This window comes from Tursiops truncatus, chromosome 4 (assembly GCF_011762595.2).
Source record: "Tursiops truncatus isolate mTurTru1 chromosome 4, mTurTru1.mat.Y, whole genome shotgun sequence".
Taxonomy (NCBI): Eukaryota; Metazoa; Chordata; class Mammalia; order Artiodactyla; family Delphinidae; genus Tursiops; species Tursiops truncatus.
Genome location: NC_047037.1, coordinates 27,690,848 through 27,703,687, shown reverse-complemented (window position 1 = coordinate 27,703,687; position 12,840 = coordinate 27,690,848). Strand labels below are relative to the sequence as shown.

Genomic DNA, 12,840 nt, shown 5'->3' with positions numbered 1-12,840 from the left:
TTATGCAGAAAGGAAACTTTGAAGTATCTTCATTAATTCAAAAGATTTTATGAGATATGGTCTTAATGACAGTATGAAAAAAATCAAAGCGCACAGCAGTCTTAGTTAACAAGGAAACATTGTGATTTAGATGCTGCACATAAACTCCTCCGAAGATGAGGGCATTGTGCTCCCAGTGGGCCACAGCATCTGCATATAAAAATCTAAGGAGTTTCTCAGAGTCCAAAGCACTGTGGTCAGGGTGATGATCAATACCTGTCCATAATAATGATCTGTTTAGTTGAGTAAATGGGAAACATTATTCAGTCATCCAAAATATCTTCATCCAGGTTGATATCTGTTGTGTCAATATCTTCTAATTCCAAATTATCCAAATCTACTTCCAGTTCAAGTAAACTCTGCAAAGAAAAGGAAGAGGGTGAGTAATATAGTTATATAGTACTGTGTTAAAGCAAAGTTATTAAAGAAGAGTTATCTGTGATTCATGAACCAAAGAGAACTAAAACAACAGTCAAAAGGGGGCATTTTCTCATTTCAGAACCCCTGCTCTGAAACTGATTACATCACTTAAAACGCAGAGGCCTGCACATCCTGCAGACATTTGCGAGGAGGGAGGGTGAGGCTGGGGTCCAATAGGAAGTTGGGTATGATGTCCGTACCTTTTCTTCTTTGTTGTCTGTGTGGGGGGCCACAATAACAGGAGTAGGAGAAGCAGGTTTCCCATCAAGTTCCTGAAAACCCAAGTAGAAACACACATAAAAACAAAGGAATCTGTTTAGGAATTTGAAATTTTTCCCGAAGAGAAGGCAGACGAGGATTAGGAAGTGGGAAATGGTACTTAAAAATCACCAAATCTCAGCCAGACTTTCTCATGTCTGACTGACCTGCTGAGATGCAGATCTTGAGGGCTGAAAGCCTTTTGCCTCTTCCATAACATTTCTTTCTTCATTTGGCTATCAGAGAATAAAGCAATGATGAAATGAGATATTCTGAAAGCGTAAGTCATCTATAAACTTGGCCTAAATCCCAGATACTAGCTCCTAATCGAACCATAATGTATGTGGTGCAGTTCAAAACCTTAAGTCGTGAATGCCTTTCCACCCCGTAGTCACACGGGATGAGGCACCCCAGGCACTCACCGTGACAAGTGGGTATTGTTTGGCTGGCCACAGGTCAGCATGTGTTTCCTTCACCCATTCTTCTACAACGAAGGCTTCTTTTAATCCAGGAAAAAGGTTTTCATATTCTGTTGGATCAGCAAGGGATTCTGCTGCTTTCTGATTGACTTTTGAGAGATTTTCTCTCCAGAGCTTCACCACCCTATTACAGATATCATAGAACCATTGGGAGACTGTTAGGGGCTCTGTTTTTATCTGAAACATTTCTTCCTAAAATGAAAAGTCTGTACCTTGAAACCTGACTGGGTAAGTAAGTCCGTGCCAGGAAGGCAGCTTCTGGCAGTCGTCCAGTTCTAATCAAGAGCTCCAGGCAAGCATCAAGCCTAAAGATTAAAAAGGAGAGGCACTGTTACCAAGAATAAACGCTATAATAATGGCACTTAACACATTAAAGACATGTGGGTTTAGTGCTGGCAAGTCAGCACTCCCTCTCCAACTCTCACGCATACACCTCTTTTCTGTCACTGAGCCACTAACTTGTCATCACCAGTGTGTTACATAACGGACTCCAGGAGTGTGAGAGATTTTTCAATCTCCTTAACTTCCCTAAGAAGAATCTAAAGGGGCTTTTTAAAACAAGGAAGCTTAGATGAGCACATTTAAGGGCTTCAGAATATGAAGAGCAGAAACTCGGTTTCACAAATACAGTTTTGAGGGCAGCATCTCTAACATGGACTGTGCTGGACAATCCAGTGGTGCCCAGTAGGAAAATATCCAGGTGTCCATTTTCTTTTTTTAACTTTTTCTTGGGTAAGTTTGATAAAGTGGATAACATGCTTTAGAACTCAGAATTTTTTGGATTTTAGGAAGTACATATACCATACGTTCCATAATACCCTCAGCATCAGAGTCACACACATCAGTATTCTGCTATAACACATGAATACTAAATGCAATAAAAACAAACCAAGTGGCATAAAAGCAACTAATAATAACACTTCAGCGTTTAGGCCAAGTTTTGCCACCAAATAAAATATTCTCAGAATGTTTTTGGGTTTTTGAGCTATTGATAAGAAATAGTGGACCTATTCTTACAGGTATATAAATTTACACATACATATGTTATAAAAAACACATTCAAAGTTTCTATGATTAAGTGCGAGGTTTAAAAAGTATGTAGGGCAAAGTTAATGAATACTTTTGTGTTTTATTTCATCATATGGTCAACTAATGATCTGATATGCACTAACTGCTAGACTTTTTAATACATGACATTTTTATGCTTTACAGTTGAAATCAAATCTAAAAGTAACTGGCATCCTCATCCGCCTTATTTTTGTCGTAAGCAGATCAGAATTATTCAACTTGGGTAAAATCACCTGCCGTTCAGGTACCAAATGAAGCAAGCAGCCCAACAGCCTCCTGCCTTCATTAAATAAAATAACCTTCGCCAGTAAGTGGCAGGGCTGTTGAGAAAGGGGTTTACCATTTCTCCCAGTTGAGCCTCCCTGAGCAGCTCCTTTTGCTCGAACATCAGACCTAATGTTAGTGGTAAGAGCATCCTTTGCTGAAGAGCATCCTTTGAGTTCTTCCAAAGCAGCACTGTCCTCCTGCCTGCTCCCGTCAGCGGCACCACTTGGCCAGGCATCAGCGCTCTCTCCAGGGTTCCTTCTTCATGCTCCTCTCCAAAGACCACCCCTGAAGTCAGTGCTTTATTACTGTGCCCACCTCTTTTAGACCTTGGGTTAATACTTACTTGCCCTGTAAAAAGTAGCTCATGAATGCCACATTATTCTTGCCGTCTCTCTCCGCACCCTCTGCTAGCTTGTTCACCATAGTAGCATTTCCAGAGGCAGTGGCCAAAAGCAACAGACCCCCATAATCCTGTGCATGGTGCAGGCACTCCTGGGCTAGGCCAAACTGGCATTTACTAATGGCAAGTTCAGCAAGTTGTTTCCACTTCTGTTCTGACTGTAAGAAAAGAGATTCCACATTAAAATATCTTTTAAATAAACATTTGAATTTCCAACATCAATGTTATTCTGTTAGTCTGAACATTACTGTAATGACAATTTTATATTTTCTATAATTATAAAATACATATTTTATATATACTGAGCTGTGCTTAAGTAGGTTCTATCAAATTAAGAACGGAATGACAAAATGTATGAGGAAATTGAAATTATTCACATACATAAGATTAATTCAAACACAAATTTAATGCTGCATGTGAATAATCATCAGCCCATTATATTTTTATTTTGTAATTACACAGTGAAACTAAAACTAACGAGTTTTAAGGTAATTAGACTGTAATTATTTTAAGGAACGATTTAATACCATTTTTTGAAAGCAGAAAAAACTTTTTTTTTTTTTTTTTTTTTTCGGTACGCGGGCCTCTCACTGTTGTGGCCTCTCCCGCTGCGGAGCACAAGCTCCGGACGCACAGGCTCAGCGGCCATGGCTCACGGGCCCAGCTGCTCCACAGCATGTGGGATCTTCCCGGACCGGGGCACGAACCCGTGTCCCCTGCATCAGCAGGCGGACTCTCAACCACTGTGCCACCAGGGAAGCCCCAGAAAAAACTTTTTATGTCCTTAAATATTTAATAATAAACATTTCTGTCATTTGTAGCTTCTCAGAAATCAAATAAAATGCTGCTCATTTGGATGATCTTAACATAGCTAAAATTTATTTAGTACATCTGAAATGAATTTACCAGTAAATGCTAGACTTAAACCACAACTGGGAGCCCTCAGTACACAAAATATACAACGATCCATAAAAATGTCATCAAACTGTCTCAAAATGTCAAAACCCTTCTTTAAAACCAACATCTTCCTCACTAATATTGGCAAATTACTGCTGTGTCTGCATCCTTTTAGAGTTCCAGACTCCTTTATCTACTATCTTCTAGCTTTCCTTCTCTTCCAAAACAGATCTCATGTAAGATTAAAAAAACCCCACTTTTTCTTAAATTAGAATGCTAAGAATATATTAATAAGAATATAATAATATATATCTCCAATATAATCCATTTAATTTATGCAAAGATAAACGTAATTCATTTTTTAAGAAGACCAAAGAAAGGCAACAACCTCACCAAAATGAGTCACTAATTTGCATTTCAGAAAACTTTAAAACATAACTTATAGTAAACACATGTAAGTACCTACTGACCCTTCCATCAGTTACAAAAAATCATAAATTAGTACATACCTCTGCTTCCACTGCTAATTGGTACGCAATTTTTAGTTCTCCAAGCTGAAGAGCAAGTTCGAAGCGATGCTCAGGGTCTGTGGATACTGTAAGAGCTTGCTGCTTGAAGCCCTAAACAGATAAAATACGTGTTTATGTACAGAAAAACCTGTGTGTGCAGTCTACATATACAGTGCACACACATGGCAAACAATCCATTGCTCTCTCAAACTAAACAGGCTGCTGACACTGGAAGCCCCATTACTTAAACAAAGTAACAAATAAAAAATGCTCTTCAATTAGAAGACAGAAAAATTAAGGAGTTGTTAAATTAACTGGTAAAAAACAGGGCAGACAAAATTCAGTCACACAACATCTACTGTTTTCTAAGCAGTGGGAGCTGACCAATGCTTGATAAACTCAAGTAAAACAACAATCAGTAAAATTTAGAAATGTAAAAGTAAACGAATGTCAAAAAGAAAAGGATTTTGGAAAGTTGACTGAACAAGAGCCACTTCAAAAAGAGAAAGACAGACACAGTGGTGTAAACCTAGCTGTCCGTAATCTCCGAGCTGGGCCTTAGAGATCTAGTCCAGTGCTTCAGAGAAAAGGAAGTCGAATGTAAAACCTTCCAATTTTCTATCATCTGCAGGTCATTTAGCAAACATTTTGCTTTCAGGTCCTGATATTGATCTGGTGTCATTACCTATGCCTTTACTGTTGGTCTCATGTCCAGTTTACTCATGAGCAAGTATTCCAGAGCACAGAAGTCTAAAACTGCCTTCCCATGCTCCAGTCATCAGCAACAAGCTTTTAAACCAACTACTGTAATTACTATATTAGCCTCTCCCCCAAGACAAACAGGGCTGATGGGGTCTGCCCTATGGGTAAGTTCTTCAGCTCCAGGGATGTGGTATATGACTTCCTCAGACTGAGAGTGAATGCTCTGTTAGGGGGTGGTCAGGAGGGAGAAGCTGGACAGCTGTCTGAGTTCTGTCTGGGTAGATATTCAGCATTGCTGTATCACTGTGTTTAAAATAACTTCCCAGACTATACAAGCTGCCCCTCCCTTCATTCTCCCAGGAGTACAATGTAACAAGGCATTCTGAATAATCTGCATTACTCCCTTTTTTCCCTAGCACTGATGTAGACAATATAAAATCCAAGAGTGGAGGATGGAAGATCTATAGAACTAGTCAGATATAGGTGAGGGCAAAGCAGATGAAATGAGGTGGGCTATATACACTTACTTTTGCTTTCCTGCAAATCCCCACTGAAATGACACTTAGGGGGTTCTTTTTTAAAAGCATAAGCTCCCAAGGACACACATAAAGGCAGCAGAGACATGAGTAACAATTTTGGAAGCTTGAAAGCTGGTGGAGGAGTACAAACATTCAAGTTAAAACACGAGAGAGGACTAATCCCTAAATCAGGAGTGAAGACAGCATAGAAACAACCTGATTCACACCTCAGAATCCCCAGAGGTGTCTTGTGAAGGGTAGTGCTAAAACCAGCAAATAAACATAACTGCCTGAAAGTCTATATAAGAAGCCCTTAGATACCCCAGGTCCCCACTCCTCTCCCTGCCCCGACCTCTCGACACACACAGAAGACAGGAATCTTGTTCTTTGGAGAGAGTAAACTAGAGGGTCTCCAGTCTGAGGGATCCCTGCACACCAAGGGATCCCTGCACACCCAGAAGGAGTGCTGAGTGGCAAAAGGAAAACAGGAGATTATAAGAATAGATGTTGACACGAAATATTTGAAATACTAAATACTGAGACACCAAGTCATACTCTGCTCAGCCCACACAAGGATGGTGATTGGGGAGCTTCTCTGTAAACTAACAAGTCAAAGGGGTAAGACTTAAAAATGCTAAAATGTCAACGAGGGCCATATGCCAGCCTGAACAGTGCCTGGTACAATATTAAGTGCTCATTAAATTCACTAAATGAATAAGTGAAGAGTCATTAAATTCATTAGATGAAGATACTGATACTGATTGAGGCTCCCCAATCAAAAGGCCCAGCCACATCACATATTTTTAGTCCAGCCAATAAATTCACCCATAAACTCAGATCTTTTGACCTGCTTCTTAGACCTCCACTCTTAAATGAGTGCCCAAAGATCATCAGATACCTGAGGAAAATCTTTAAAAGGAAAGACAGAGATCAAAATGAACCAATAACAGCAATCTGAAGAAAGCATACCACATAAGGGGAAAAGAAAACTCAACAACAAAAACTATCATTCATACCCTTACAGAAGGTATGAAGACAAACTCTGATCCATAAACAAGATTTAAAAAGTCCAAGAATAACAAAATGAGAAAACCAGTGCAAGAGGTCCAACATCTGAATAACAGTTGCACAGAGAGAATATAGAAAACAAAGGAAGGAAATCAACAGAGAAATGATTCAAGAAAATCTCTCAAAAATGAAGGAATGACCTATACAGTAATGATGAAAAATCTGAACGTGAAATCAAGAGAACACTCCCATTTACCACTGCAACAAAAAGAATAAAATATCTAGGAATAAACCTACCTAAGGAGACAAAAGACCTGTATGCAGAAAATTATAAGACACTGATGAAAGAAATTAAAGATGATACAAATAGATGGAGAGATACACCATGTTCTTGGATTGGAAGAATCAACATTGTGAAAATGACTCTACTACCCAAAGCAGTCTACAGATTCAATGCAATCCCTATCAAACTACCACTGGCATTTTTCACAGAACTAGAACAAAAAATTTCATAATTTGTATGGAAACACAAAAGACCCCGAACAGCCAAAGCAATCTTGAGAACGAAAAACGGAGCTGGAGGAATCAGGCTCCCTGACTTCAAACTATACTACAAAGCTACAGTAATCAAGACAGTATGGTACTGGCACAAAAACAGAAATATAGATCAATGAAACAGGATAGAAAGCCCAGAGATAAACCCACGCACATATGGTCACCTTATCTTTGATAAAGGAGGCAGGAGTGTACAGTGGAGAAAGGACAGCCTCTTCAATAAGTGGTACTGGGAAAACTGGACAGGTACATGTAAAAGTATGAGATTAGATCACTCCCTAACACCATACACAAAAATAAGCTCAAAATGGATTAAAGACCTAAATGTAAGGCCAGAAACTATCAAACTCTTAGAGGAAAACATAGGCAGGACACTCTATGACATAAATCACAGCAAGATCCTTTTTGACACACCTCCTAGAGAAATGGAAATAAAAACAAAAATAAACAAATGGGACCTAATGAAACTTTAAAGCTTTTGCACAGCAAAGGAAACCATAAACAAGACCAAAAGACAACCCTCAGAATGGGAGAAAATATTTGCAAATGAAGAAACTGACAAAGGATTACTCTCCAAAATTTATAAGCAGCTCATGCAGCTTAATAACAACAACAACAAAAAAACCCAATCCAAAAATGGGCAGAAGACCTAAATAGACATTTCTCCAAAGAAGATATACAGACTGCCAACAAACACATGAAAGAATGCTCAACATCACTAATCATTAGAGAAATGCAAACCAAAACTACAATGAGGTATCATCTCACACCAGTCAGAATGGCCATCATCAAAAAATCTACAAACAATAAATGCTGGAGAGGGTGTGGAGAAAAGGGAACACTCTTGCACTGTTGGTGGGAATGTAAATTGATACAGCTACTGTGGAGAACAGTATGAGGGTTCCTTAAAAAACTACAAATAGAACTACCATATGACCCAGCAATCCCACTACTGGGCATATACCCTGAGAAAACCATAATTCAAAAAGAGTCATGTACCAAAATGTTCATTGCAGCTCTATTTACAATAGCCCGGAGATGGAAACAACCTAAGTGTCCACCATCGGATGAATGGATAAAGAAGATGTGGCACATATATACAATGGAATATTACTCAGCCATAAACAGAAACGAAATTGAGCTATTTGTAATGAGGTGGATAGACCTAGAGTCTGTCATACAGAGTGAAGTAAGTCAGAAAGAGAGAGACAAATACCGTATGCTAACACATATATATGGAATTTAAGAAAAAAAAATGTCATGAAGAACCTAGGGGTAAGACAGGAATAAAGACACAGACCTACTAGAGAATGGACTTGAGGATATGGGGAGGGGGAAGGGTTAAGGTGTGACAAAGCGAGAGAGAGGCATGGACATATATACACTACCAAACGTAAGGTAGATAGCTAGTGGGAAGCAGCCGCATAGCACAGGGAGATCAGCTCGGTGCTTTGTGACCGCCTGGAGGGGTGGGATAGGGAGAGTGGGAGGGAGGGAGACGCAAGAGGAAAGAGATATGGGAACATATGTATATATATAACTGATTCATTTTGTTGTAAAGCAGAAACTAACACACCATTGTAAAGCAATTATTCTCCAATAAAGATGTTAAAAAAATAAAAAATAAAAATAGTGCCAACTTCACAGGCACTGTATCGAAAAAAAAAAAGAAGGAATGAGTTTCCAATTAAGAGAGCTCATCTAATACCCAGCAGAATGAACAATAATTAACCCCTACACCAAGGCCCACCATCATGATAACATCACAGAACAATAGGGACAAGACCCAAAAAACTTCCAAAGAGAAACAGATCAGGTACCAAGAATCAGGCATATAAATGGCTTTAGACCTCAACAACTAGAAGCTAGAAGGCAGAAGGCAAAATAAGAGTTTCGTCTTCAAAATTCTGAGAGAAAATCATCTCCAACCTAGAATTCTATATCCAGTTAAATAGCCAAATATGTTTTAAGGTAGAACAATGGCACTTTCAGATAATCGAGGTCACAAAAAAATTTACTTGCTATTAATAAATAACCCTTTTCTCAGGAAACTACTGAAGGACATACTCCAGCAAAATGCGGGAGTAAACCAGGAAAGATAGGGAATATAGGAAACAACGGATCCAACTCAAGAGAGCCAAAGGGAAGCCTCAACACGATGGTGAGGGGATATCCATGATGAGGGCAGAAACCAGTTTAGCCTGAAGCAGACTGAACATACTGAAAGGAGATTTCAAGGAAATCTGGAGAACCATCAGAGTAGGGAGAATAACCCTAAGCACATAGAAAAATAAGCAAAGTTTTAAAAAAAGAAACAATTATTAACTCCAAGGAAAACAAACAACTGCAAGAAGAGAAAGCTATTGCCATAATATATCACATGGCTCAGCTATGAACAGTGTTTACACAGCCACAACAATATAAACAATGAATACCAATTTAATCAAAATTATGATGTAACTATATTGGGAGGATAAGGAATAGGAGTGTGGCATGTATGTGGTAGAAGCAGGTGGAGTGAAAGATAAATTCCTCATCTTGTATAGAGTGGAAAGTCCCAAGAAATGCCTAAAGCTGAGAAACAGCAATATAAGCATGTTAGACATGTGAAAATAAATGCCAACAGAGTCAGCTAAAAGAATTACAAGTGATTACTGCTAGGGAGGAGAAATGAGAGAGGGAGGGCTGTTTTTTTCCTAAGCCTTGCAAAACGTAGTACTTTGTGCACATATAACTTTGAATTTATACTAAAAAGTGCTACATCAAGGAAAAGGCTTATCAGTAATGGTAAATTTTATGTATATTTTACAAAGAGAGAGAGACAGAGACAGAGAGAGAAGCCAGCTAGGATAGAGAAAAATGCAGCATAGAAATGAAAATATTGATAGAACGGAAAAGCAGTCTACAAAAAGGGAAGACTAGTAATCACCTCCAACATTTAAAGAGGATGCGAAGGGCAATGAGAAAGGAGGAGGAGGAGTGTACAAGTGACTTAAATTTACAAGAGAAATTCCATTGCCATAAGGAAATCAGTGGCAGTTAAGAAATAAAGTTCTTCAAATTTGTATTAACATTCTTTCAAATTGCTGGTTTTCAAAAACACACACAAAACAAACAACCAACCCCCACCCCCTTACCTGCTTTTCCAAGAAGTGAGCAACTCTGGTCCTCTGCTCTTTGGGAATGGTCGGAAGGACCTTATCAGCCATGCTGAAGTCTCTCCGCATGACAGCTGTCTGGTATTCCAGCACTGAAACCAGCAGGGAGTAGCTAACGATGTTGAGTTCCTTATCCCCCAGATAAAGCCTGTTGTCTTTCGGAATATAGCCCAGGAGATACATCGTCCTGTAAGAGAAACGGAAACTAATTTAGAACTAAGCCCAAGTCAGTACATACACACACTCTCTCTCTTGCAGTCACTCACTCACTCTGCCTCTTGCTCAAAATCTTTCCATTTGATTGATGCAATTTTGGTTAGCAACTGCCATCTATTAAAACGATAACACTGAAAAATCAGGCCTATCATTGTTAAAAGCCAGCAACTGGTTTTATGTTTAAAAAGTATACTTTTAAATTTAGGATGCTAAAGACAAAAGCAAAACGATACTCAGCTACCTGTCCAAGTGGGCAATGGTGACTATTTCTCCTCCGACATAATAATTTAATCTGTTCACAGAACTTGTGTAAATGAAGCAGTCGCCTACCCACAGCCCGGTTTTCACGATTTCCTGAATCTCACCAAGAACCTGCAGGAAAAGAATAAAGTCTATTATTGTCTTATTCAGCAACAGGAATCCTGTCAATGACAAAAAACTGAATATAATTAGGGGTGATACGTAAAATAAGAAATGCAAAGAAAGAATCCTATTTCAAGACAGAGAATCTTTCCTTGGAATTTCTACTTTCTTCATTTAAGAACAGATTCCTGGATGAGTATCTGTACTGTAAAATCTCACTGTAGCGTCAAAGCTGTAATCTAAGAATGTGTTGATCTAAACTCCTAACATACATGAGACTGGCATAATAAGTATTTCAAAATGTCTTCCAAGACACCTCCACAATGGACGATTTATCTTTACATTTGAGAGCTCATTTCAAATAACTCTGGCTAAACTATCTTAAGACCAAAACACCTTCTAATTTCCTTACTGAAAGATAATCAAAGTTAGTCTAAAGGTTTCCTAAAATCAAAGCACAAATTTCTTTTGAACAAATACTTTCAGACCCTGATCTCTGAGCCAAGATTTTAATTTTCACATTTTACCGTAACTCCTTAAATGCTTATTAGTTTCCCCAAACCTATTTTATAGTAAAATGTTACAATGAGTGAAGTTCTGCTATAAGAATATAAATCATTTAAAAACAAAGCTAAAGTTGTGCTGATGCAATTACTTCAAAGCCATCTTCAATGCCATCTTCAGTAACTCCCTCATGTGTTTCCTGTGCAGCCAAAACTTTTTCCGACAGATATTTAAGGATAAAAAATGACTCTTCAGTGGCAATACAGACTAGCTCTCCAGAGTCAGACCAGAAAATCTGCAACATGACAAACAAAAACACAGATAAATGATTTCGGATTTCTAAGTGGGTATGAGAAACTGCATACACTTTGTTTCCTACAAGATTTATCTTCCTACATTAAGATACTAAGTATACACTTAACAATTTTGTCATGTATATACACACATATTTGGGAGGGTGGACAGGGCAGTACTGTTCCATTCATAGAAATGGAAAGACCTAAGGGAGGCAGCAAGGAGAGCTGGCAGTAAGTGCCAGGTGTGCTGAGATTCAGAGGAGCACTAGCCTGTTCCCTATTGCTCTAGAATAGTGTTTCTCACTCTTTTTTTTCTTTCCCATTATGACCCCCACCCCAAACTTTTTTTAGGCATTTTTTTCCCAATCATCTTCCCCTGAGGTTTTAGTATCACAGATACTATATGTCTACACATATATTAGTACATAAACATATACATAAGGTACACAAACACATAATGTGTATAAACATATGAGCACCTATGCTTTATAGATAAAGAGAGTACTTTTTTTCATCAATTGGTTTCAGGAACCAATTTCTTCCTCCTAGGGGACGACGTCCCCCTGCTGAAAATGCATGCTCTAGAAGACAGAACCAGGACCCTGGGGAGGTGGATTTGCCTCCACAGATAATTTCCTGACAGTTAAAGTTGTCAAAGAAGCAGGCAGATGTAAAGGTTGAAAACTTTGTCACTGGAGAATGGCTACCTAAATTTTAAACAGCCATTATCAGGTAAGGTATGAAAAGGCTTTCTGAACTGAGTGGGAGACTTGTAGGCCCATCCAGGTCAAGAACTCCCTGGCTACTTATCTTCAAAGCATTAAAGCCATTTAAAATATGAACAGCACTTGGCATTTGTATAACTTTTTATACTTTTCAAAAAGCCCAACATCTACTGCCTCACTCAAATACCACGACTCTCCTTTTCTAAGCAATCCTGAGGTACATGGCACTGTGTCCCGCACAATGGAACAGGGACAGCAGGGTACAAGGATGTTTTTTGGCCTCAGGAACTCAGAGCTTGTCACAAAAATGTACACTCCAAAAACAGCAATGGAGGGAGCTCACGTGTTTGGGCTGAATTTCAATTCTGCGTATGAGTTCTGTATTGTCCCAGTCATAGAAAGCTAAGCCATTTACAGATCTGACTCCCAGTAAGAAGCCTCCATAGATACCTAAAAAG

At 38.8% G+C, this 12,840-nt stretch overlaps 1 protein-coding gene across 1 annotated transcript in view; it reads right to left on the bottom strand.

Annotated features, from left to right (window-relative positions):
- Window positions 1-26: 26 nt before the first annotated feature.
- The window catches only part of COPB2 (COPI coat complex subunit beta 2), a 31,055-nt gene continuing 18,241 nt past the window's right edge, over window positions 27-12,840 (bottom strand). The window contains exons 12-22 of the mRNA XM_004326658.4: window positions 12,726-12,832; window positions 11,513-11,656; window positions 10,736-10,866; window positions 10,258-10,465; window positions 4,338-4,448; window positions 2,875-3,089; window positions 1,409-1,501; window positions 1,140-1,320; window positions 885-953; window positions 660-731; window positions 27-398 (exon numbers count right to left, since the gene is read on the bottom strand). Of these exons, the coding sequence (XP_004326706.1) occupies window positions 303-398; window positions 660-731; window positions 885-953; window positions 1,140-1,320; window positions 1,409-1,501; window positions 2,875-3,089; window positions 4,338-4,448; window positions 10,258-10,465; window positions 10,736-10,866; window positions 11,513-11,656; window positions 12,726-12,832 (1,427 nt within the window). The 3' untranslated portion in view covers window positions 27-302. The remainder of the gene's footprint in view (window positions 399-659; window positions 732-884; window positions 954-1,139; window positions 1,321-1,408; window positions 1,502-2,874; window positions 3,090-4,337; window positions 4,449-10,257; window positions 10,466-10,735; window positions 10,867-11,512; window positions 11,657-12,725; window positions 12,833-12,840) is intronic.